Source organism: Leptonotus elevatus, chromosome 20 (assembly GCF_054856555.1).
Source record: "Leptonotus elevatus isolate MCC_2025b chromosome 20, RoL_Lele_1.0, whole genome shotgun sequence".
NCBI lineage: Eukaryota > Metazoa > Chordata > Actinopteri > Syngnathiformes > Syngnathidae > Leptonotus > Leptonotus elevatus.
Genome location: NC_141258.1, coordinates 3,743,612 through 3,768,292, shown reverse-complemented (window position 1 = coordinate 3,768,292; position 24,681 = coordinate 3,743,612). Strand labels below are relative to the sequence as shown.

At 39.6% G+C, this 24,681-nt stretch overlaps 4 protein-coding genes across 4 annotated transcripts; 3 read left to right on the top strand and 1 right to left on the bottom strand.

Annotated features, from left to right (window-relative positions):
- Nucleotides 1-847: 847 nt before the first annotated feature.
- On the top strand, nucleotides 848-5,393 carry cmn (calymmin). The gene is made up of 25 exons (XM_086064920.1): nucleotides 848-953; nucleotides 1,076-1,126; nucleotides 1,214-1,249; nucleotides 1,354-1,401; nucleotides 1,476-1,523; nucleotides 1,597-1,635; nucleotides 1,708-1,767; nucleotides 1,981-2,025; nucleotides 2,135-2,173; nucleotides 2,258-2,305; nucleotides 2,547-2,615; nucleotides 2,717-2,764; nucleotides 2,887-2,937; nucleotides 3,710-3,757; nucleotides 3,871-3,909; nucleotides 3,975-4,046; nucleotides 4,105-4,180; nucleotides 4,263-4,327; nucleotides 4,394-4,435; nucleotides 4,513-4,572; nucleotides 4,652-4,696; nucleotides 4,781-4,837; nucleotides 4,911-4,952; nucleotides 5,035-5,250; nucleotides 5,326-5,393. The coding sequence occupies exons 2-25, from the start codon at nucleotides 1,108-1,110 to the stop codon at nucleotides 5,391-5,393; spliced, it is 1,380 nt and encodes a 459-aa protein (XP_085921046.1). The 5' UTR covers nucleotides 848-953; nucleotides 1,076-1,107.
- A 1,225-nt stretch (nucleotides 5,394-6,618) lies between these two features.
- Nucleotides 6,619-9,767, top strand: paqr4b (progestin and adipoQ receptor family member IVb). Its single transcript, XM_086064560.1, has 3 exons — nucleotides 6,619-6,904; nucleotides 7,602-7,820; nucleotides 8,835-9,767. Exons 1-3 carry the CDS (start codon nucleotides 6,742-6,744, stop codon nucleotides 9,266-9,268), a joined length of 816 nt encoding a protein of 271 aa, XP_085920686.1. The 5' UTR covers nucleotides 6,619-6,741; the 3' UTR covers nucleotides 9,269-9,767.
- Nucleotides 9,768-10,459: 692 nt separating this feature from the next.
- pelo (pelota mRNA surveillance and ribosome rescue factor) lies at nucleotides 10,460-15,383 on the bottom strand. Its single transcript, XM_086063959.1, has 12 exons — nucleotides 15,172-15,383; nucleotides 14,781-14,873; nucleotides 14,044-14,194; nucleotides 13,137-13,227; nucleotides 12,849-13,073; nucleotides 12,597-12,758; nucleotides 11,658-11,704; nucleotides 11,488-11,561; nucleotides 11,339-11,410; nucleotides 10,935-11,009; nucleotides 10,829-10,860; nucleotides 10,460-10,593 (listed from the first exon to the last, which is right to left on the bottom strand). The coding sequence occupies exons 1-12, from the start codon at nucleotides 15,210-15,212 to the stop codon at nucleotides 10,499-10,501; spliced, it is 1,158 nt and encodes a 385-aa protein (XP_085920085.1). The 5' UTR covers nucleotides 15,213-15,383; the 3' UTR covers nucleotides 10,460-10,498.
- A 1,367-nt stretch (nucleotides 15,384-16,750) lies between these two features.
- On the top strand, nucleotides 16,751-24,387 carry LOC147156475 (serine/threonine-protein phosphatase PP1-gamma catalytic subunit B-like). The gene is made up of 7 exons (XM_086063960.1): nucleotides 16,751-17,204; nucleotides 18,269-18,400; nucleotides 18,498-18,728; nucleotides 20,749-20,853; nucleotides 21,836-22,059; nucleotides 23,166-23,300; nucleotides 23,594-24,387. The coding sequence occupies exons 1-7, from the start codon at nucleotides 17,150-17,152 to the stop codon at nucleotides 23,687-23,689; spliced, it is 978 nt and encodes a 325-aa protein (XP_085920086.1). The 5' UTR covers nucleotides 16,751-17,149; the 3' UTR covers nucleotides 23,690-24,387.
- The last annotated feature ends 294 nt before the right edge of the window (nucleotides 24,388-24,681 follow it).

Genomic DNA, 24,681 nt, shown 5'->3' with positions numbered 1-24,681 from the left:
GTGTTAGCTCGCTGTATTAACACAGGATAGTTTTAGCGGTTAGCGGTGTGTTGTTTTGAATGCCTTTTTTTTTTTTTTAGGTTAAAGAAAGAAGGGGAAGTCAACCCAAAAATATGTTCTATGCAGCCCCACTAGTCTAAATACAGTATTCTGGTTAGTGGAATATGAGTTAAGCAGCAAAATCCAGCAGTTTTTATCAATATCACAAGGCGGCCATTTTGCCACTAGCTGTCAAGTGAAAATGACATCACAGTTCCCCAGGTCTCAGGTAACAACCAATCACAGCTCGGCTTCAGGAAACAGGTGAGCTGCGATTGGTCGTTCCCTGAGCAACATTGATGTCATCTTCAGTCGACAGCAAGTGGCAAAATGGCCGCCCGCAGAGCTGCTCTCTGTAACAATTTGGCCAAAAATATATTTTTATTTGACCATTTATGACTAAAACATATTCTAATTAGTATATTAACACGTTTGCTCTTCACAATGGGTACTCTTGCAATCCTCTGTCGGCCGATGTTAACATTATGTGAAGCAGGGAAAATGCAGTTTCATTTCTTGGCCACAGGTGGCAGTAGTGATTCAAAAATGAAATTTTCTGCATCCAGTAGCTTTAATCTTTAATGTCATGTTTTGACTAGTGAGGTCACATACTGTATAACATATTATTGTCAAGAAATGTTTATGGTTGACTTCCCTTTTTAAAGCAAATATTTGTGCCAATATACTAAACTATATATAACCTGTATATCCGATTTAATATGTAAATGACATGGTCTCATTAGTTTTCTGCATGGTGGTCAACTTAACAAGTATGCCACAAAAACAATGAATGTGCATTCATAGACAGTTTGACTAAATCTAGACCCACCAATGTTCCAATCTGTCCTGAATTTTAGAGAATGGAGGCGGAGCTTCAATATCCAAGGGACAGGGAGCTAAAGCAGGCAAACCTGGTAACATTTTAATTTAAACGTCAAATTCACCTTACTGTGTACAGATTTTTTTTTTGCGGGGGGTTTGTGTAAATCTGTTTTTATATCATGTTTCTATTGTAATATAATTTATTTTATTGTAGACTGTGGCCCAGGGGGTCCAAATGGACAGTGGATGAAAATACCCAGACCAGGTAAAGCGATTCCAATGAAGGTGTCCATTAATATGAACCTTCTGATATGAAAAATAGTTTTGTTGTTTTTAAACTTTTGTAATGCAGGAGGAGCTAGCATGTCAGCGGGTACCAATACCAAAGGTACTTAATGTGCTAATAATTCAGTTATTTTTCAATTTTAAAAAGTAAAGTTTGGTCTCATGGAAAGGAAATTGTTTTTCCTCACCATCCTTTGTATTCATCAGGTTACGGCGCAGGAGCAGGTGTTCCAAACAGATCTGGCGCCAACCCCGGTAAATAAAAAAAATTCAGTCTAAGAGTTTTAAACTGACAATACATTTCAATTGCACATGTATCTATTGCAAAGGTTATGGAGCTGGAGGCTATGCTGGACCTAATCACGCATATGGAGCCGGTAAGATTGACTATCAAAAGGCAATAATGGCAAATGTGCCAACTCACTCGCACTTGTGTGTGTGTGTGTGTAGGCATTGGATACCGTAATGCAGGCAAACCCCAACAGCCAAGTGAGTATGCTATCCCCTTAACCCCAAATTTCATTTCACCAACAATTAACATTTTTCATTGTGCTTCCTCAGTTCACAGACAAGGAGCCAACCTCGGAGGAGCTGGCTACGTTAAGGGAAACTCTTACCTGGGTCAGCATTTAACTATAAATATAAACAAGTCTGTCGTGTGCACAAAAGACAATACTTTTTTTTTTTTTTTTTTTATGAATATGAAATCTATATTTATAGCATATGCAGGTCCTGGTGACAATTTGAAAGCAGGTCAACTGGATGCTTAATACCCCTCTGAGACTCTCATTAACGACAGAAAGGATGTTATGTTGCTTTTTTTGTTTGTTTTAGGCTATTCAAATGGATATGTTGCTGGTGTCCAGCCTGACTATGCTAGTATGTGATGTCATCTTTTTTTGCACCAATTAATATTGTTTCACTGCCATTGAATGACCAGGACAAATTTTATTTAAAAAAAAAAGATGAATGTTTAAACATTTTCCAGATCTTGGCCACGGTGTTCCGACAAGTGATGCTAAATCAGGTATGAGAATTTGCATCCCAATCCAATGTCAATTAGGAGATAAAATTATTATTATATATATTTTTTTTTATGCTGAATTTACAGGTGGCGGTGTGCAGGTGCCTTACAATGGCGCCCCAGCTGGAGTGGATGGTAAGACTATGACATCTAATCAAGAACACAATTTAACTAGGACAAATATCACAAAAAAAGTGTGCAATATACAGAAATAATTATCTTGTCTCAAATCAATTACAAATTTCATATCGCACATACCAGAAATCAAACCACTGTTGTATGAATGGTAACATGGTCTTCACACTTTTTTATGTTATTTTATTTTTTAAGTTCAATCTGTTTTATGTGACTCTTAATGTAATGTCGGTTTCTACAGGTGCGAATCAGCCTGAGCCACAGCCAGCTGGTCTCGGACCAAACGGAAAACAAGGCCCGGTCTACGGCGGTATGTTTTGAAATCTTGGAATGCAATTTTGTGTCTAGGTGTAATTTAGTCAGGAAAAACTTTGTAACAAGCAGCAAATTTTTTCTTACCACCTGTGGCAGGAATGGATGAGGGTCAGCCTGGGATGGGTCTTGAGACGGCAAAGTATGGTGAGTTTTTGTTCTTGATTATTCCGAGCCACTTAAAGGTTAAAACATTTTATTATTATTTTTATTTTGTATAAACTTTCTAAAGAGTTATTTATTTTTGTTAATCTATTCTATCGATTCAGGAATTGGTGGATTGCAGTTTGGTGGCAACCCTCAGACAGGAAATAATGGAGGTAATTACGCTATGTGAATTTTGAAATGAGTGACATCATGATAGATATTCTCATCATGATGTTCAGATGACATCATTGGTAAACTCTTCTCTCATTTGACCAAGGCAGAGAGAATAGGGTTAAGGGTTTGAATGGTTTTAGTTTTCTTCACTACTAGCAGGGTTTCCCCCGGCGCTTTATAAGCCAGGCGGACTGCCATGGCCAATAGGATTTGGTGCTTGTTGTTGGTCATCAATCAGCAAGGATGAATTTGCTGGATTAATAGATTTTTTTTTCTTTTTCTAAATTTACATACTGTTAACCAAGGGGGGGGAAAAAAAGATAGTTTTTGCTTTCCACCACCCAGAAATAGGTCTATTAACTCATTTCTATATAACTATTTCTATTGGTTTCAAATTTTTTTGAGTGTGACAACCTAGATTTTTTTATTGTACATTTAGAACAGATATAAAATTTGTGATTAATCGTGAGTTAACTATTGAAGTCATGCGATTAATTACAATTTAAAAATGTAATCGTCTGACGCCCCTAATTTTTTATAATCTTACCTTTTCTTTTTTTTATTAGGGGCATCAGGCTTTTTTTTTTTTTTTATTGTAATTAATCACATGACTTCACTAGTTAACTCAAGATTAATCATGAATGTTATATCTGTTCTAAATGTACAATAAAAATTTTTTTTTTAGGTTTTCATACTATATTCATGAATTTTTGACTTCTATAGCCGTCAATGGCAATGAATGAGTTAATCCCAAACTGTCAATTATTGCAGGCTATGGCATCTATGGACCCGCTGCTGATGTGACGCCAGGAAAATATGGTAGGGCGCATTGTTTGGCCGTGTATAATCCGATGCAGTTTATACAAACGTTTTCAAGTCGGATTTAGTTTCAAAGTCACTGTAAATCCTCTTCTGTAATGATGCAACCATAGGTGCTGTCAATATGGCCGGTGGTGTCACTGGACAATATGGTAAATATAGATTAAGCTAGAAATGGTCACCTGAACTTTTAAAATGTCTGTTTTTTTGTCGTCAGGGTATGGCAGCGTCCCCAACATTGGCCATTTTCTCGGTCTCAATAGTAATGGACGCATGGCTGGAAAATATGGTGAGTGAACTTTCGACACCCATTTTTGTTTATGTTCTGATGGCTGTTCGCTGCGCAGGTTATGGAAGAACGCCTCAAGAAGAAGTGCAACCTGTTGGGTTTGTTCCTCAGCTCAATTCTCCCGGCGCTGGACAATATGGTAAGAATGTTTGGAAAAACAAACCAATCCGTTGGACAATTCGTCATTTGTATGGCTTGACGCTCATTTGTATTCCCATCGGGTCCAGGCGCCTTGCCGTATCAGTCAAGTCCACTCGGAGTTGGACCAAATGTGAACTATGGTGAGACCCTTTGAATGCCCCCCCACCCCCATTTTTTTTATGTTAATCTTTTTTATGTTTGCCAAGGTGGTGGTGGTGGTGGTGAAGGGAAGCCTCCTGGGAAACATGGTTTGTTTTTATTTTATTATTTAGTACACCTTTACCACTCAAGGTCAGTTGTAGGTCATTTCGTTTGAATCTTTCAGTGGATAACTTGGGACTCCACCAGGGCCAGCCTCTCCAATCCGCTCCCGACGCCCGATCAGGTAGCGCAGAAGTCGCTTCATTTGCCACGGCTTTTTTACCAGATCTTTCAGTGACGATGATAGTATTTTCTGTAAACAGGGTCACCTTATGAATCCCAGCCAGGTACAGCCGAGAATGCCAACGGTACGTACGTCCTCCATTAAGGAAATGGTTTTCGGTTGATAAAGATTTCATTTTGTGGTGATATTGGTCTTCATTTCCTCTCAGTGGGAGGTGATCCAAATTTGTCACGAGTGGGCGAGGGTATGACGAATAATAAATATGGTAAGTTGGAATTAATCAGGTGTAAATCATAATAGGTCACAAATTTTAACCTTCAATTTTGCCCCCCCGTCAGAAAATGTTGGTTACATAAGTGGAAGCAAGCTGCAGCCAGAAGGTAACGAATCAATTTCCAAGTTTCCACACTTGATGTTAAAAAATGATGAAAATGGTCGTGTTTTTTTTTTTTTTTTCTCCAGTTATTTCACTCCCCGCGGCGCCCTCTCCTTTGCCGCTAGACTCCGCCTTCACGCCGGCAAGAACGGACAACCTCAACTCGGACCTCACGGGTGGCGCCGGCGGCCTCGCGTTCAACCCCGACGCGGCCCGAGGGTCGGAGCAGCCGGACGACCCGGAGCAGATGCCGCGGCAGCTTCACATCCAGCAGCAGCTCAAACTGCATTTTCACCCTCAAGGCACGAGACCGGATGATCAAAAATCCAAATGAACCGTTTGAACTTTTGTGTGACTGTTTTTCTTTTTGTCTTCAGGATCAAAGAATGCTAAATATGACTTGAATGGCTTCTTTGGAAATGGTGGCTACCAAGGTAAGAAGTGACTTCAAAATACAAAAAAGCAAAAAGATTTATTGGTCCTTTTTTTCACGCAGGTTAACATTGCTGTCATCACTTCATTCCCATGTCATTGTATGATAGTTGTCATCACTTCCTCATTGTATATTAGTTTTATTTACTCCTTTTATTTACTTGGCAAACCTTTTTAGAAATTGATAGATTATATCAAAATATACCTCCTAATGCGCAAACAAATAATTTGACGAATGGAGTTTTGTCTGCTTGTTAGTTTTTGATTGAATCAGTCAGTTTTGCCTCAGATATATTTCTATATAAAAACAAAATGCTTTCTAATTTATTTTCAGTTTTTTATTACTACTTGTGGTAAGATTGTGGTTTTGTTGTACAGTATTTGAGTGATTAAAACTCAAGACACACTCAGCTTTATGTGTGCTCCTACAATTTGTAATGATGAGAAAAAACAAACTTCGACTTTGCACTTCGGCCCAGTTTTTGCTGATAATGTGCAAATGTGTGGCTGAGCAACGTAGCGGCTGAAGTTTCAAATGCTAGCTTTCAGCTTTAGCTTTTAATGTTAGCTTCCAACACGACCGCAAAGATTAGCTTCCAAAATTAACTTCATCAATCAATCTAACGCACAAAGCTAACATTGAAGTCAATGTTGGAAGCTAACTAAAGAAAAAGCTAATGTTGGCAGCTAATGTCAAAACTAGCCTTGAAGCTAACCATTTTCCTGAGTGCTAACACTATAGGTAATGTTGTAAGCTAACATTAGATGCTAACGTTTGAGGTAACAGAAGTTAACTTTAGAACCGAACATTAAAAGCTAATGTTGAAGCTGACTTTGTTATTCCTTAGTGCTAACAACGTTGGAAGCTAACATTAGCAGTAAAGTTGGAAACTATCTAAAATAAAAAACTATATATTTAAAAAGGAAACTAACATTTGAATATAGAGTTAGAAGCAAATTTTAAACATAATGATGGAAACTCATAATCAAATTTTGGAAGCTAACTAAGATACTCTGCAATAATTGGCTAAAAACTTTATTTATGACTGAAACATCTTCTAACCATGCAATAAAAAATTTTTTAAAAAAAGGAACCGAAACTTAAAGCTCCCAATGACAATTAAGGTGTGATAAACTTGAGGCGGCTGCAATCGCGCGCGTAGCTGTTTTGGCGAGGATTAGCGCAGCTTTATCCTTAAGAAGAATAAGAAGCGTGCGCTGATTGGGCCCCGGTCACAGGCGAGCGTGCAACACCAACCTGAGCGGCTAATGTGCTTCTTCCACCTGAGCTGCGGGATGTCTCGTAGAGGGCCGCGCCGAGGCCTGGCGTAGGATGCCGGCCGTACGCGGTAGTCGTCAGGATGGTTCACTCGGGGCCGCGGCTGTTGGACTTCACCAAAACTCCTTCACATCTCCAGTTTAACAAATACGTCCTGACCGGCTACCGACCCGTGTCCACTGCTCACGAGTGCGTGCGGAGTCTCTTTTACGTGCACAACGAGCTGGGCAACATCTACAGTCATGGTGAGTCAACTTTTTGTTTTTGGCATGCGTTTAAACAAATCGTGCTGATTATTCTTAGGCCGGCAGCAGGTACAAAGTCGCAGATGTCTGCTGTACTCTCACTTGTGGCTAGTTTGCAAAGCTGACTTGACAGGAGTATGTAATGAGAATATGGGATTTGCTGTAATCTGCCCTGGGAATCCCCGGCCTGGAAATATCCCACTGCTAACTGGGTCTTTAACAGATGAGCACTCGGGTGGCTCAAGTACTTGGTCAAGTTGAAGTGCAAATTGGTATGTTTGAGAAAATAACAGCATAACGGCTAAATGCTGCTTCATTATGTTTGCGTTGAACTCTGGGCTCCACTCATGGGCCGGGTGGTACATGATTTGATATCCTTGATATTGAATAGAAGCGCGTTTCAGCAGTTGGTCTTTTTAGTAAAATACATTAAAACATTTTGTTTTTATTGTTGTTTAGGGAAGTGCAAAAATCAATGTTTTCTTTTTAGGAAAGTCGTCATCACTTTGTCTTTTTAAGAACATTCAACATCGAGTTCTTACATTTGTACTAGTTTTTTCTTTTTTAATGAAAACACATCCGTACTGTAGTTTGGTTTCATTTTAGGAAAGTTATCAATACTTTTTTTTTTTTTTTTAGGAACATACACCAGTTTGCATCGAGTGATCTCTAATTTTCAAACCTCTGGTCTTCCCAGGCATCCCCTTCTTCCTGTTCCTCGTGCTGCTGCCCTTCAGCATCCCCTGGAGGGAGGTGGACAGCGTCTGGATCTGCGTGGTCCACTACCTGGCCTGCCTCAGCCCCACGGTGGGCTCGGTTCTCTATCACGTGTTCATGAACCACGTCGGCGGGGAGCACGTGTACGACACTCTGCTCTCGCTGGACATGTTCGGCGTGTGCTTGGTGAACACGCTAGGTGGGTCTTTGATGCCTCGGCAAAAAAAAAAAAAAAAAAACGCTCGAGTTCTTTAACTCATTCACTGCCATTGACGGCTATAGACGTGAATTTTTTTTTTGATCCATTTCGATTAGTTTCACTTTTTCCCCCACTTTTGTTAACAAGAGTATGAAAAAATATATTGTACATTTAGAACAGATAGCAAATTTGTGATTAATATTGAGTTAACTAGTCAAGTCATGTGATTAATTACAATTTTAAAAATGTAATCGCCTGATGCCCCTAATAAAAAAAAAAAGATTATTAAAAATTACAATTAAACAATTTGACAATTAATTTTTTTAATCATAATTAATCTCATGACTTCACTAGTTAACTGACAATCACAAATTTTATATCTGTTCTAAATGTACAATTAAAAAATTCTTGGCTTTCATACTCTTAACAAAAGTGGAGAAAAACAGTGAAATTAATAGAAATAGTTCAAAATAAATGTTCACGTCTATAGCCGTCAATGGCAGTGAATGAGTTTTAAAAGGGAAGGCAAGTCAAAAATATTCTAGATATGTTCTTTGCTAGTCTAAAAGTAGCCTTCTGATTAATGTGCCTGTTTTTAGCCATCTCAGGGGGCAGCCATTTTGTTTTGTACTACCTCTTGCTGTCGACTGAAAATGACATCATGGGTATCGACCAATCACGGCTCGCCTGTTTTCTGAGTTTGGTCATGTGACATTGGCAAGATGAGCGCTGATGTTGCATTTGAGGAAGGTGGGAAGACTTATTCCACTGAGATTGTCGCAGTTCTGACCACAAAGCATTCAAGGTGAATGTAAACAACAAAGATGGCCGATTATTTATTTTTTTAACTTGCCACTGTAACACTTTGAAATTTCTCTTGAAATCTAAGTGCATTACAAATACAATTTATTTATTATTATTATTAGATTTCAAATAACTAAATTGTTAACAAAACAGAATTTTAAAAAAGTCCAAACAAAAGAAAAGTTGCATCATGCTCTTCCTTGTCACCAGGCGCTCTCCCCATCATCCACATCACGCTCCATTGCTTCCCGACGGTGCAGCAGGCCGCCCTGCTGGCTTACATCTTCCTTTCGGCCTACGGCATCTACCGCGCCACCACGGCTCGCACCAACGTCCTGCGCCTGCGGGCCTTCGTGTGGCAGGCCGTGTTCCGCTTCAGCCTCTTCGTGTACCGCGTGTACGGCAGCGGGGCGGGCAGCCCCAATTCGCTGCGCCTCTTCGTCATCATGGACTCCCTGGCCGTGCTGGGGGGGCTGGTCAACGTGGTCCAGATCCCCGAGCGCTTCGTCCCGGGCCTCTTTGACAACTGGGGCAACAGTCACCAGATCATGCACGTTATGGTAATCTGCTCCATCTTTTACCTCCATTGGGGGACGCTGGAGGATCTGACCTGGGTTAAGAACTACCAGTGTCCCACAGAGTGATTGCGCAACAAGCGGGGTTGATAGATTTGACACAGTGAGTAGATTCGAAAGCGTGGATACGATTTGTGGCAAATTTGACACGTTTCGATGTTCACAGTGATGAAAATTATCCACAATACACAAAAGTAATTTTTAAATGCCATTGTGGTTAAGTGGGACTTTAAAACAGTGCTGAGAACTGTCTATGTACCTAGCACATACAGTTGTGACATTAACATCAGGCTATTGGTAACATTTTAAAAGATGTGGTTCATATTTTTGTATAGCTTATGAGGCCTGAACTATGACGGCGTATTAGGGCCATGTATAAATATATATTTTTAGAAAGTGGGGGCAATATTCAGAGAAAAAAACCCTCGCAAGTTTTATAAAGTGGCAGAATTTGCAAGAAAAAAATCATAATTTTGCGAGTTTCTAAAGTGGCAAATTTGCGAGAAAAAAATTGTAAATTTTCGGGTTTATAAAGATGCAAATTTGCGAGAAAAAATGATAGATTTGCGAGTTTATAAAGATGCAAATTTGCAAGAAAAAAATCATAAATTTGCGAGTTTATTAAGTGGCGAATTTGCGAGGAAAAACTCTTACATTTGTGAGTTTATTAAATGGCGAATTTGCCAGAAAAAAATTGTAAATTTGCAACTTTATGAAGTGGCAAATTTGCAAGAATTTTTTTTAAATTTGTGAAAAAAACTTAAATTAAGAATGAATCAGTCTCCATCCTGTCTTTTTATAAACGGTGTCCCATTAACCACCAACCAATCCTCACAGCTTCTAGCTCGCTACGTGTATTTGTTGTAAGTTTCTGAGTTGTTTTTTCTCTCGCAAATTTGCCAAACAAAAAAAAACGTTTTTCCTCGGAATATTACCCCCCTCTGAAAAAAACATTTAGACGCGGCCCCAATACACCCGTCGTACTGAACAGTATGTAAGATTTTTTTTTTTTTTTAATGCACTTTAGCCCTGTTGGTATAAAGGGTGAGCTTCCTGTTTAAACTCTATTACACCTGCAAGTAATGTAAGTGAAAAAAAATATCCTGCTTACTTGACTTGTACAGTAGCTTGTTGAAATGCAGTGGCAAATGTTATTTTTAAAAAAATGGCATAATAAAGTATATATTTTTGCATCTTTTCCTGTGTCCGTTTGTTTGGCGAGGAGAGATATTAATGCAATATTCACGACACACTCAAGAGTTGGTCTTTTTTTGTTTTTAATCAGCCATATTTTTACACTCAGTCTTCTTCTGAGCTGCTGTCATCTTCGCCCTCCGAGACGTCGGCAATGGGAAACCGCAAAATGGCCGCCACTCCGCTCAGTTGAGTCAGTTCTACAAAAACGGGTAAAATTACTTGGGATGTGATATGCTGAAAAATAATAGCTACACCAAAGTGTGTTTTCTAATTCCAACAACTCCAATTAGCATAACGGTGAGTTGTGTTTTTTTAATTAGTAGTATGCTTGTTAATCTAAATATGTACATGTACCTAATTTTGTGGCCAATAAACATAGCCTCTTTATTTAGTTTTTTGAACATGACATGGTTCACAAGTGCTCAAACTTACGTTCGCCGGAGACGTGAAGGCTTGAGAATATTCTGCGTGAAAAAGAAAAACATTTGCATCAACATATATCAAAAGTTGCCTTGCACTTAAATTTTTACAGGCTTACCTGACATTGCCGCCGCTGTCTTTCACTTTGTCCACCAGGCGAACGTAGCGCGCCCTGGTGGGCACGTCCTGGTGCCTGCGCGGACACGATAACGAGCAGTGAGCGCAGAATTTACACAAAGTACGTTTGTGAGTAAATTGAGATGAGATGATCAAGGTTTTGTACAGTTACTATGCCATTTTGTGTCGCTGACTGTTTATTTTGCATGTCAACCACTAGATGGCATCAAACAATTGACACTAAAATGTACTGAAGAACTTCAGCTCAGGTTTTGCTTAAGATGATTGAAAATCAAATTCTCTTCAATCCTGGTTTTTACGCTTACAGAAAGTGGCGGTAGTTTCATTTTATAATGTACATCTTTGGGCACGATTAAGTTTGAAACACCGGTGTATGTTACTTACCTGAAGAGCTTATCGCTGACCAGTAAAGTGTCGACGGCGAGGACGTCTGCGGCCCTTTCCACATGAGCGAGTCTGTGAACAAAGTCACGAGTTTATCACAAAAGTCAACAACAGTGGGGGCAAAAAAATAATAATCAACTGACGCTTACCCGTAAAAAGCTCTGTCAGGCTCATGTTGGAGCATCTTGTAGAAGTCCTCCAGGACTTTCACCTCTCCCGCAGCCTATAATTAGAAAAGTCATATTAAAAAAAATTTTTTTATTTTTTTTTACTCTGTATGCTTTATAAAGTCCGCATTATAGAAACCGAGGACAGTCACCTTGGTATCTGACAGCCTGTTTGTCACTGTGGGGTCTGAGAGGATTTCTGCAAAATAAGTAGAAAAAAGATAGAGACCTCTCTTTATATCTTTAACCCCCCCCCCCCCCCCCACACACACAATTTATCTGCCGTTTATTAAAAAATTTGCATCCTTGAATTTTGAGAAAGCCTTTGAATATACCTTGGAAGGATGGTGACAAAATAAAACAATAAGTGAAATAATAGAATAAACTAAAATAATAGCAACTGAAACAACAGTAAGAACAACTGACTGTTCCTGTGCGTTTTGGCCTCTTGGGGGCAGTGTGGTGCCGTGCATCCATGGTGTACACGCTTCAAGTGAATACAGGAGAAATTTACTAGACTGGATTCCGATTGAATTCTGTTAAAATAACTCATTTTTTCACACATTGGGAAGAACTTATGCCTTTGCGTAGTGTTATCTTACCTGTGGGTATGTGTTCCCACAGCATTTGTGCGTGAATATTCGTTATTTGAAAGAAAAACACTCCCGAAGTCGATGCTAACTTCCTGTTAGCATATAAACGGGATCCTCCCATCGCTTTTAGCATTAGCACTAGGCTAGCGATGTTTTAAAAATGAAGCTTTTTTTTTTATCTTAACATACAGTGGATTTAATTCTTATCATTGTGTGTTTAGTTTTACAGTTAACTTCAACTGGAGTGTCAATAAACAGCTTAAAGGACGCTTGGGGGGACAACAAAATAAAATACACTACACACTTGCTAATGCTACGCAAGCAAAAGGGTGCATTCAGGGTACTTTCACAGCGTCGGAAACTTCGGTTTTCTTCGATGATAAGGTTTTAAGGGGAAAATAATCGGCCATTTGTTTTCTATGACTACAGATGATACCAGCTTCTTTAAAACCTGCTGCTGTCCAACAATTTCCTGTTTACAAGACTTCCCCTTCTTACCTTTGAGTGAGTACTTGTGACCGGATGACGAGTGGACCATCATGAACTTGGGTCGGTTCTCCAGCAGCACCTTGTTGTCCTGCCGCACGGCCTCTTTAAAGAGATACGTCATGAATTGGTCCTTGACGAAACCCGGACTGGCCACCAGGATGCATTTCACCACTGTGGGGCAAGCACACAAGATAAGATTGCAAAAATGTGAATTTAACATGAACCGAAACTGCGCCTGCCCCCAATTTTGATACGTCTTACCATCAAAATTAACGTGGCGAAGTATGGCCTGCATGACGGCTTCGTAGAACCTTTCCAGAGCCTTTTCGTGCTGGGTGCAGCTTCCCCTCCGCTTGCGAGGAATGGTGAGCTCCACTTTGGCCCGCAGGAGCGTCATGGCGGGCGTCACCAGCACCAGGTTGGCCAGACCCTCCTGCATCACCACCGCCGCCACGTCCGCCTTCTGCGTGGCGTCGCACGCCTCGTCTACGGAGCGGCGCGTTGCGGAAAAGTCACGTTTTCAATGTTTGCTGTACGGTTGCCGCTTACCGATTCTGGCCAACACGACGCTGTCCCAGCTCTTTTTCGCAAGCGTGAACTTCCTGTTGAGCTCCAGCTCAATAGTGTGGTACGCCCCCATCTGGTGAGTGAAGAACACTGCATCATTAGACCAAAACGTGTATGTATAAAAAAAATCTACATTTATTGCTTGTGTATGTTAAAACCTACACAGTAGGATGATCTTGAAAAATACTTGCATATTTATTTATTTTTTAAATTGCAAATTTTTTTTATTTGTGCGTCAAATGAATTAACTCATTCACAGCCAAAATTAATTAAAAAAAGATAAAATTAATTAATTAATTAATCACATGACTTCACTAGTTAACTCACGATTAATCACAAATTTTATATCTGTTCTAAATGTACAATAAAAAAAATCTTGTTTTCATACTCTTGTTAACAAAAGTGGAAAAAAACTGTTAAACTAATAGAAATAGCTAAAATATATTTTTTACGTTTATAGCCGTCAACGGCAGTAAATGAATAAAAAAAAAAGAAAAAAAAGGAAAGAAAATATTTTTAAAATTTTGGGGCGCCAGGCGATTAAAGTTTTTAATCGTAATTAATCTCATGACTTAACTAGTTAACTCGCGTTTAATCACAAATTTCATATCTGTTCTAAATGTACAATAAAAAATGTCTAGGTTTTCAAATTGTTATTAACAAAAGTGGAAAAAAATGTTTAACTAATAGAAATAGTTTTGGACGTTTATAGCCGCCATTTCAGTTCATTTGAAATATTTGCAATGAAAGCTGTTAAAAATGTTTATTGGGATGCGTTTAAAATCATTAACTATAGCCTGGGTCATACTGACCCGGGAAGATTACTGCTGTTCCTGAGAACCCAACGTAACAGGAGTGTTCAAGTAAACGACTGTAGACGTGTGCCGACCTTGACATACTGGTTCTCCTCGAGGTTGGTGCCCTTGACTCTCAGCCGGCAGGCCTGCGTGTCAAAGTCGATGGTCTCCACGCATAACGTCAAAGTCGTCCGAACCCTGGAGCTGCCAACGCTTCCGGTCGTGGATTCTGTCTGTACTTTTCTGCCGGGGGTCAGATTTCCGATTTATTTGTGATGCGTCATGGCCTTACTTAAATCCAGCTCTCACTTAGGGCGGCAACAATTAATCGAATAAATCGTAATTCGATTACAATAAAATGTTGGAGCAAAATTTATGCCTCGAAGCTTTTCAGGGATAATTTTCCAAGTCACATGTAGCACTTCATGTAGAAATGCGTTGATTCGACATTTACTGACACCCATGTCACTCACCGGGTCAGGCCCCGCCTTTTAAAGCTAAAACACACACAGCTACATATACAATCCAGTGCCTCACATGTATATTATGTATCAACTTTTGCCTGATTAATCAATATATAATAGAATAATTGGTAGAATACTCGATTCTCAAAATATTTGATAGTTGAAGCCCTAATCACTAGGCCACACCCCTTTAAAGGCACAAATCCAAGACCCAAATACTACAGTACCTTCAGTAATTCAGTTTATAAATAGAGTTTATTTACTTTCTCTACCAACTAAACTGTTTGACGTTTGTGGAGTTATTTAATTTGGATTTTTGAACAACAAAAATTGGACACGGTGTCCAGAAATAGTTGTCGGTGTACCTGATAGTGGATGCTCTCAAACTGTCTCCCTGTTGCAGCAGGTTGTAGGTGTGCCACATGTCCTCTGCTTCCTCTGGCACCAGAGTCACCTGACTGCAAAAATGCATGACAGGTGAGTCATGATGATGATGTCACGCAACATGTCAATATCGCATCACTTCAAGTAGTATTTGGTTTGTTTACAGTTCCGTTGATATGCTAGCTGGTGAGATCGACAGCCTGATTTTATGCATGTGACTAAACAGCTTCTCTCTTGTCTTATTTTCGTCACCAAATGTCAACAAACGTGCTGGTTGCCTGGTACGCAGCACGTGGGCAACAGCTGTAAAAAAAATGAGGCGAGCAATGCTACGGCAGCTAGCTACGTTAGCTTGCCAGGCAGCTCACTCACCCGGCATTATCTTTTTCAATGTCCCGATGAAGCAGCTTCATGATCGCTGTTGTGTTATACACTTTTTCGAAATAAAATAAAAGTAGATTCACGAAGGTTTATCAGCGTCCGGCCTCATGATCATCTTAAGACTTGCTGTCAGTTTGGAAATGAATTAAGTTCGGACAGGAAGAGAAACACAAAATGAAAAGTGGTCGCGTCCATAAGTGACGTCATCATCTCACATTAAATGAAAAAACTCAAAGGAATAGGCGGTAACATCCGGGAATTTGAGCCCTAGACGTCAGACGTAATGAATTTTCATGAGCGCTGCTGAGTCGTACGTCAACTTTGCCGCCATATTGGATGTGGTTTGTAAAGAAATGTATTGACTGTTGTTTATTAACCACAAATAAATGTTGTATATAGTCTATACCAGGGATCAGCAAAAATTATAATAATATAAATTATTACATGACAAATGTACTCAATTGTACTCAAATTACCTTTCCATACAGTATTATTGTTAATATTTAATGACATTCGTCTATGTGAACACACAATAATTATCAACAATTATTTAACAAGGTTGTAAATAGATAAACATAAATGTTCAACATATTTTTTCATTCACAATCTCTGCAAATGTTTATATTTTCTAATGTTTACTTCTTACATACATGGAAAATAACAATGTCCCACGGCTGGTGAACTATTTTTAGAACAGGCCCAGGGCCGACTCATGTGCACCATGTTGGTGACCCCTGGTCTATATAAATTATTATATAGATGTTTATAATGAATATCATTATTTATTATTAACATACAACATAATTAATTAATTATAAACAAATACACATAGTAACATTTTAAATATATTTTTAATGTATTCATATATTTTTATTCAATATTTTATATGTTAAACTTAATCGTTTTAAGTAAAACTCAATTGAAGGAAAGAGATCTGGAATAATTTAATATGACTGTATTTTAATTTTGCAAAGCACTTTGTGACTGAGTGATTTGAAAATGCTATCTAGATCAATTTGACTAACAATGTTTGCTTTTGTTCATGGGAAGATCTGCCACATGCAATATGGCGTTGACGTCGACGTAGGATTCATTGCTTAAAATCGCAGCTACGTTTTTAAGAATATCTTCGCGTGCAGCAACGGCCGTGAAGACATCCGGGTGTTTAGGCTAGGCGTGGAGTGTGGAGGCGTACTTTCACGTCTCGCGCGTCCACAAGTATGGACTTGTAGAGTACACGCACACAAAATGGGAAAGGCTGGGTTGAGTCATTGCTTTGTGCAATGTACGGTTGTAAATATTCGCTTCATACGACGTAACAAACAAAAAAGTGCTTAAAATATGACTGAGTTGACATAAATAGGACGTGCGTGAGTGGTTTAAATACCACAGCGTCCGCGTACGACAAAATTATGTTACTTCGATGAATGGTTGCCATTTAAATTATTGATTTTTTTCGTGTGAGTAAATGCTGACAGACACTGCAAAGGACCGATGCACAAGAATATTGAATCCCGCTAACCCCGCCTCCTCGCCAAACAGACCAATAAGAGATCGGCATCTTGTATCGCCACTTCCGCCCAACCTTTCACGCTATCGCTCATTCAGTCTTCTTTTTTTTTGTCGATGGCATGGTGCTAAGCAGCCACGGCGGGGACAACGAAATTCATCGACAATCCCGTTTGAATTCGGATATCTTAGTTGATTCGGTGGAGTTTTCGAAGTGAATGCCAGCTATTCCGCATTGAGCGACGCCGGTAGACGGTCGTTTGGCTTGCCCATTCTTCCCCAAGGTTAGCTAGCTCGCTGGCTAACGATAGCCGATTAAGCGCTACCGCTAAAGTAGTTGAGCTGAGAGAGAAAAAAAAAAACACCCACTCAGGAGCCTGGCTCTTACTACTACGTCCTTGGCTTGTAGATTTCTGTGAAAAAGGTTGAACAAAATATAAAATTTGTGTAGAAGGATATCATGGCGGAGGCCGACAAACTGAACATCGATTCCATCATTCAGCGGCTGCTGGAAGGTAAGAATCATTTCGCTCGATAGCTCTTCCACCGAGGGAGCCATTTTAGCCAAGTTTACTCGCTAAATGACGCTCTATGTTTAAGTTCTTACTATTTTCCTTTTTTTTCTTTTACTACGCATTCATTGACGAATTTAAGTCTGCTTTTAAATAAACATTTAACCCCCCCCCCCCACCCAGGTGGTTTAACACAAAAAAAATACGACGTTCACGCGGAGTTATTTTCCCGTCATTAACGTAACCTTTAAATGCACCCTAATATATATTTTTAATCGAATTAAAGGTTCTCCGCATGCTAGTAAGCAACGACGAAAAACAACGCGCGCAATCACTTGACTCTACTAATCATTAGCGCTTTCTTGCGTCGAGTGAACAATGTACAGGCAGCAGTGGTCGTGACCCACTTTTGCAGAACTTAAGAACAATTCAGGAAATGCATTGTTGAAAAGTACCATTTGTAAACAATGCACGACCCATTATTAACCGTAGCTATGCACGCGCTTCAAATCATCGTGTTAAGAAATTTGAGATGATTGCGTTTACAAAACTGACTTGATTGAAACACATGTATTCATTTAAAAGTAATTATCAGCGTAGAAATGGATTTGCTACTAATGTGTTCTAGCCCCGCCCCCAAATGTGTTTTTTATTCAACATAATATAAATGTAATAATGACATCAAAATGCCTAGTCTGGTGGAAATGGCTTATTCAACATGACTGGAATAATGTACAAAAAAAAATCTGATGATTGTTTCTAGAAAAATGTTTTTTGTAAAAAGAAAAAAGAAGACCTTCACATCAGAGTAAAACAGTCTAAAGTCATTGTTTCTTGAAATTTCAGTTAAAAATAATATATCCACCAATACACGCGTATGGGCGGGAAGTTCCATCAGGGTCTCAAAGTTGACATGTCAAACTTGCCCTAAAATCTCCACTCATGTACTTTCGATAATAAAAAAAAAAAAAGTGAATAGTTTTAAATGTTGTACTTGTTATACAATCTGTCCGTGAATGTGTTTAGTTGGAGGTTTCTTGTTGATGTCTCGCTCCTGTCGTTGGCAGTGAAAGGCTCCAGACCTGGCAAAAACGTCCAGCTGACAGAGAACGAAATCCGGGGTCTTTGCCTCAAATCCAGGGAGATCTTCCTCAGCCAGCCAATCCTGCTCGAACTCGAGGCGCCCCTCAAGATTTGCGGTGAGACTTTTTGTCTGCGGAACTGTTGGGGCCCTCCCAGTTCACCGTCAGACTGACCCTAAAACCAATTCACATTGAATCACGTTTGCATGAATAGGGGACGTTCACGGGCAGTACTACGACCTGCTGAGGCTCTTCGAATATGGCGGCTTCCCACCGGAGAGCAACTACCTGTTCCTGGGAGACTACGTGGACCGAGGCAAGCAGTCCCTGGAGACCATCTGCCTCTTGCTGGCGTACAAGATCAAATACCCCGAAAACTTCTTTCTGCTGAGGGGAAACCACGAGTGTGCCTCCATTAACAGGATATATGGCTTCTATGATGAGTGTGAGTGCCCCCCCCCCTTTTTTTTTTTTTGTCATTCTGCTCTCACTTGTTCAAAGAATTGTCGGCCCAGTAACGGCAAATCCTGTAACATTTCAACTGAACTGTCATCCGAGTGTAAACGCTAGCTTGCGTAAAAATAAGGTCAAAGTCACCATTTAAACACGCCCGACGGACTCGTCACGGAGTTCCGTTGAAAGGAAACAATTGTTGGCAAGCCAATCTGCTTCAATTGGAATGAGAAAGCACGCCCTGTCCTATTCCACTGGAAGAACCCAAGAACACTTTTTGTCCTGTTTAATTGTTGTTGTTCGTTTCTCATTTTCACACACGTACAAAATTAATGATTGGGGATGGGCGAGTACCAGGTATCTTGTGGCCATTTTATTAGCAGAAACTAGAAAGAAAAAATAATAGAAGACGGGTAAATTATTAACTCATTCACTGCCATTGACGGCTATAGACGTCATAAATTCATTTGAACTATTTCTATTAGTTTAACATTTTGTATGAGTATGAAAACCTAGAATTTTTTTATTGTACATTTAGAACAAATATCAAATTTGTGATTAAACGTGAGTTAACTAGTAAAGTCATGCGATTAATTACGCTAAAAAAATTAATCCCCTGACACCCCTAATTTTTAATCATCTTTTCTTTAAAAAAAAAAAATTTTTAGTAATTACTTTTCAAATTTTTAATAATCTTTATTTTAAAAGAAAACATAAAATAATTAAGGGCGTCAGGCGATTACCATTTTTAATCGTAATTAATCGCATGACTTCACTAGTTAACTCACAATTAATAAAACATTTTTATATCTGTTCCAATACAATAAAACAAATTCTAGGTTTGCATACTCTTGTTAACGGGGAAAAATGTTAAACTAATAGAAATAGGTCAAATGAACTTTTGACATCTATAGCCGTCAATGGCAGCTAATGAGTTTTAAATTTTAAGGGAAAAGCTATATCAGAGTTCAAAACGATCTTGTTTTTTTTTTATGTATCAAAAATACTAATGTGCCTTATTTTAAGGTATCAATAGCGGCGGATACCAGTATCGGTCGCCCTGTTGTGGCTGTTTTACAATGAGAAATGAGAGGAAAAGACAATTATATGCAGTTTTAAAGAAACAATTGAACATCCCTACCAAAGATGATTATTTGATGATAGCCTTTTTATATGGCTGTAAATCAGCAGTGGTTCAAATCAATTAACTAAAATGTTATTCTTGACTTAAAAAATTAAGAACATTTTTAAATGTTTCTAATCTTTTTTTAGTCGATACGATCGACTGCAAAATGACATGGTTCACGGTCGTGTTGATCGGATTGGGACGATCCTAAAGTACTGGTGGTAAATAGTACTTGGTATCGGTGTCGAGTACTTGTACTGGTATCAGTCTGGGGGGGAAAGTGGTATCGTATCGATCATCCCTATAATTCATTCATTTATCAAGTGTGTCAGAAAGACAGAATTTTGTTTGCTCACAATTACCTGTCATTGAAATTGTTATTATTATTTTTCAAAAGTAATAGTGACATTGGTAAATGCTCGTACTGATATCGGTCTGGAAAAAAAGTGGTATCCAACATCCCTCTCCAAGCCACAACTGAAATCAATCAATGAGACACATTTTTCCTGGAGATTTGTATCACTTCTGTTACATTAGGCCTCGGGGGTTCCACTCTTCTTCATTTTAGAACAGATGTTCCAAAAGAGGTTCGACTTGAACGCACAAAGCACAAAGAAGCCATTTTCCCTTTTTACAAGCCTTGAAGTTTGTTCTCAGTTGTTAGTTTGCGGACATGCGTCCGTGTCGGGACACCGGCAACCTCGAGCAACGCGCGCTCGCTCGCAGGCCCACACAGCGTGATCGAGCAATGTGAGCTTGTCTGATGTTTACGGCCCAGATTACGTAAAAGGTTTCATTAATAATGTGACGCAACAGGCTGAGCCTTGAGAGATTTTATTGGTGTCCAGATAAGAGTGTTTATTTTTTTTATTTTTTTTGTCCACAGGTAAGAGGCGGTACAACATAAAGCTGTGGAAGACCTTCACCGACTGTTTCAACTGTTTGCCCGTCGCCGCCATTGTTGACGAGAAGATCTTCTGTTGCCATGGAGGTAGCGGCACAAGAACAACAAACACGCTCGCTCGCTCGCTCGCTCGTCGCTGCCGGCTGTTTACTGTCAACAGCGCCGTCTCCCGACCTTTAAGGCTCGGTGACATCGTCATTTCTCTTTGGCTCACAACTTAATATCAACCAGTGGGCGTAGTTAGGAATTTGGAAAGATGGCTTTTCAAGATTCTTTGGGTTCAGGGACACACACAGTACAGTGTTTTTTTTAATTTGTTTTTTTTTAAGAAAAAAAGTTTTTCCCAAGGGAGTTTTCCAAAGGACATATGTTATTCACTTTTATGTTGGAAAATATGCCCTTTTCTCTCTTAAAAAAACAAAAAATATATTTTTAAAAAAAGTCAGAAAAGGCATAATGGGATTTAAAATATGCGTATTATTTTTTTCGTGAAAAAGTTGCAACATAGTGATGAGCAAGTACCGATATCAAGGCCCTATTTCAAGTATTGGTACTCGCGAAATAGTTCAAATTAATTTCACTGATCACTCCAATATTGAAATTTGGTGGGAACTCACCTTGACTTACTTTTTTTTTTTTCTGTAGTTTTTTTGTTTTTGTTTTTTTGCCCCACCACACACATACACACACACTCACACTCACACTCAACATACTGTTGAAAGGCGCCTCTAAATATAATTTCTTCTTATTATTATTATTACAAGACCTGCTTGAACCGTGAAGGTCCAGACTTGAGACTGCAGCAGGAATATTTTGTGTTCCAACCGGGTGGCTATTTTAAGAGTTCCTTAAAATATGAAATAATAGTGAGGAAGCTCTATCATGTCTCAACCATCAACACGCACGTTGCTGAATATGCAAACAGACGGCGGTGATAATCTCGAGGGTAAACACGTCTCGCCGTCTGACCACGGGCAAACAAAACACAGCGTGCTCGCCAGACTTCACCTGCGCAGCCCTCGGCAATCAAAGTCCTGTTTATTCATTTTTTTGTGTTTTCCTCTCGCAGGCCTGTCTCCAGATCTGCAGTCCATGGAGCAGGTGCGAAGGGTCATGCGTCCCACCGACGTGCCCGACCAGGGCCTCCTGTGCGACCTGCTGTGGGCCGACCCCGACAAGGACGTGCTGGGCTGGGGCGAGAACGACCGCGGCGTCTCCTTCACGTTCGGCGCCGACGTGGTCACAAAGTTCCTCCACAAGCACGACATGGACCTCATCTGCCGGGCCCATCAGGTCGGGTTGGCTCCGGGGGTCTTGTCATATTTTTTGCATTAATATAACCATTTTTGAAAGGCAACATTTTCTCATGAGATAATTGGTTAATTGATTTATTTTAAATAACGCTTACTTGTCCAAAAATTCTGGCCAAATTAAAAGCGGCATCTGGTGGCGTCATGTTGCCAAGGAACTGTTGGAAGTGAGTTGAGGAGCTTCATTTAGACAAACGTAGTCATTTGCCGCCATTTTGCGGCATCCATAGGAAATTACAGTACAGTATAAACCGTTTTGGGGGGCCGTCGAATAGTCAGATTTTTATTTCTCCAAATGTTTTCTTAAATAATTGTTTAGTTATTGTAAATAACAACAAAGTGTAAAATAAACAAATTTACATATGCAGAACATTATTTATTTTTATAAAATGTATTGATTTAATGTGTATACAAATACAACAAATTTACATTTATTTATTTTTATTTTAGATATTTTTTATTTGATTATATAGTTGGTTAACATATAAAATGTTTAATAATTGTTCATGTAAATTTTAAAATAAAAAATACTTTTACACATAATAGTACACTTAACATTTTATTAAATGTATATACTGTGTATAAAAATATACACCAGATTTACATTTATTTGTTTTTTGTTATATATATATATTTAATTTTATTAGACAATTGAGAGATTATAAAATATTTAATTATTAATGTACCGATAAATATTAAAATACACAAACTGTACACTTAACATTTTATTAAATGTATGTGTATAAAAATATAACTTTTGATTTGATAATCGGTTGATTATAAAAAATATTGTAAATAACATAATACAGTACATTTGGCATTTTATTTTATTGAATATACACTGAATATTTTTTTCCATAAATGACTGCACAGTTTAAAAATGAGACCCTTCAGCACAAAAGTTTGCACACCCTTGATTTAGACTTGACTGCAGTACATCAGGTCGAAATGTATATAAGGGCCAATGTAGTGCACCTTTCTACCAGCAGGTGACAGCAGACTGCCTTTAGTGCTCCTTGACATGCTTGTTCCCTTCTAGTGACTATAAAAAAATGTTTTCTCTGTACTAACTCGTCGTCTCTGTTTCAGGTGGTGGAGGACGGCTACGAGTTCTTTGCCAAGAGGCAGCTGGTCACGCTGTTCTCCGCCCCCAACTACTGCGGCGAGTTCGACAACGCCGGCGCCATGATGAGCGTCGACGAGACCCTCATGTGCTCGTTCCAGGTAAGCAAGCAGAAGATTCTCCAGAGATGTCTGACATTTGATAGACACCAGCAACTCGGTCAGGGACGATCTTTTCAAAGAAGTATTACCTCGTTTGATGTTGGATGAGTTAAATTGCTCGGAAGGAAGATGGAACGCCATCAATTTACATGTCAACAGGTGAGAATGGCGGATATTGGATCTGGATATTTTTCGCATGTGGTTCAGTAAATGTTAGAAAACGTCTTTTTGGAGAGCTGTCATTTGGTGTCACGTTGATAACCTTGCTTTTTTTTTTTGATTTCCTTTTCCAGATTCTCAAACCCGCAGACAAGAAGCTGTTCTACGGCGGGGGCGGCGGCATGGGCTCCGGACGCCCCGTCACCCCCCCGAGGAAAGCTAAGAAATGACGGCAGTAGCGGGCCCTCGACCTTCGTCCCCATCCTTCCTGCCCTTTCTACCTCTCTTCTCCTTTCTTTCACCAAACAGCCAGAAATCAAACCTTTACCCAGGGCTTTTTCTCCCCCCTTTTTTTATCTCTACTTCTTAAAACATGTAATGTTACAAAATTGTCCGAGCGAGTGCGCAAACGAGTGAATGTACGCCCCCCCCTCACCCTCTCCCCCCACCCCCGTGTGCCAGCGAGCTATAAAATGGCGGGCAAGTTGTGGTGTGAGAGTATTCTAGATTTCTACTTTTGCCCTCCCTCTCTCTCTCTCTCTCTCTCTCCGGGCACTCTTCCTGTGGAAAGGTTGAAACCACAGAGCGCGCGCGGTTGTGCAGCGATTTGACTGAAAACGGTGACATTTGGCAGCGGAACCCCTGCCAGCAGGTGGCGTGTGTGTCCTCGTGGAGGGAGGGGGAGTATATTTTGTTTTCCCTGTCCCGCCGTACTGTAAAATCTCCGCATGTGTGCGCGTGTGAGCGCGCACGTCGTCCACACGCACACACATGTACAACTCTTCAGATTCATATGAGCCAGAGCTGTAAAAACAAACAAACATACAGTTTAGGTTTGTACAGATTTGATTACTTGAAAGAGATTTTTTGTGAATTCGTTTTGTAGTCTTTCATCAAGTTGACCAATAAAGCGAGAATCTGAGCTACACTCTTCTGTGCACGTTTTTTCTTGACGCCAAAATCGGAACAAATAAAAAAAAACTAGACAAACTTGATTCTTTCAGGCCAACCAATCACAGGATAGCGAAATGCTGATGTCATCACGGGCCAGCGCTCTGGCACCTGTGAGGATGAGTTTGAAACCGGATTGGTTAAAGGAACGTTACTGTTAACCATTCTGATGTTCTTGGGAAGATTATATTCACATGGCAACACAGATGCTGAAATCTGATTGGATGGAAACAAACAGCTGCATATTGCATTCAAAACCAAGAGAAGCGCT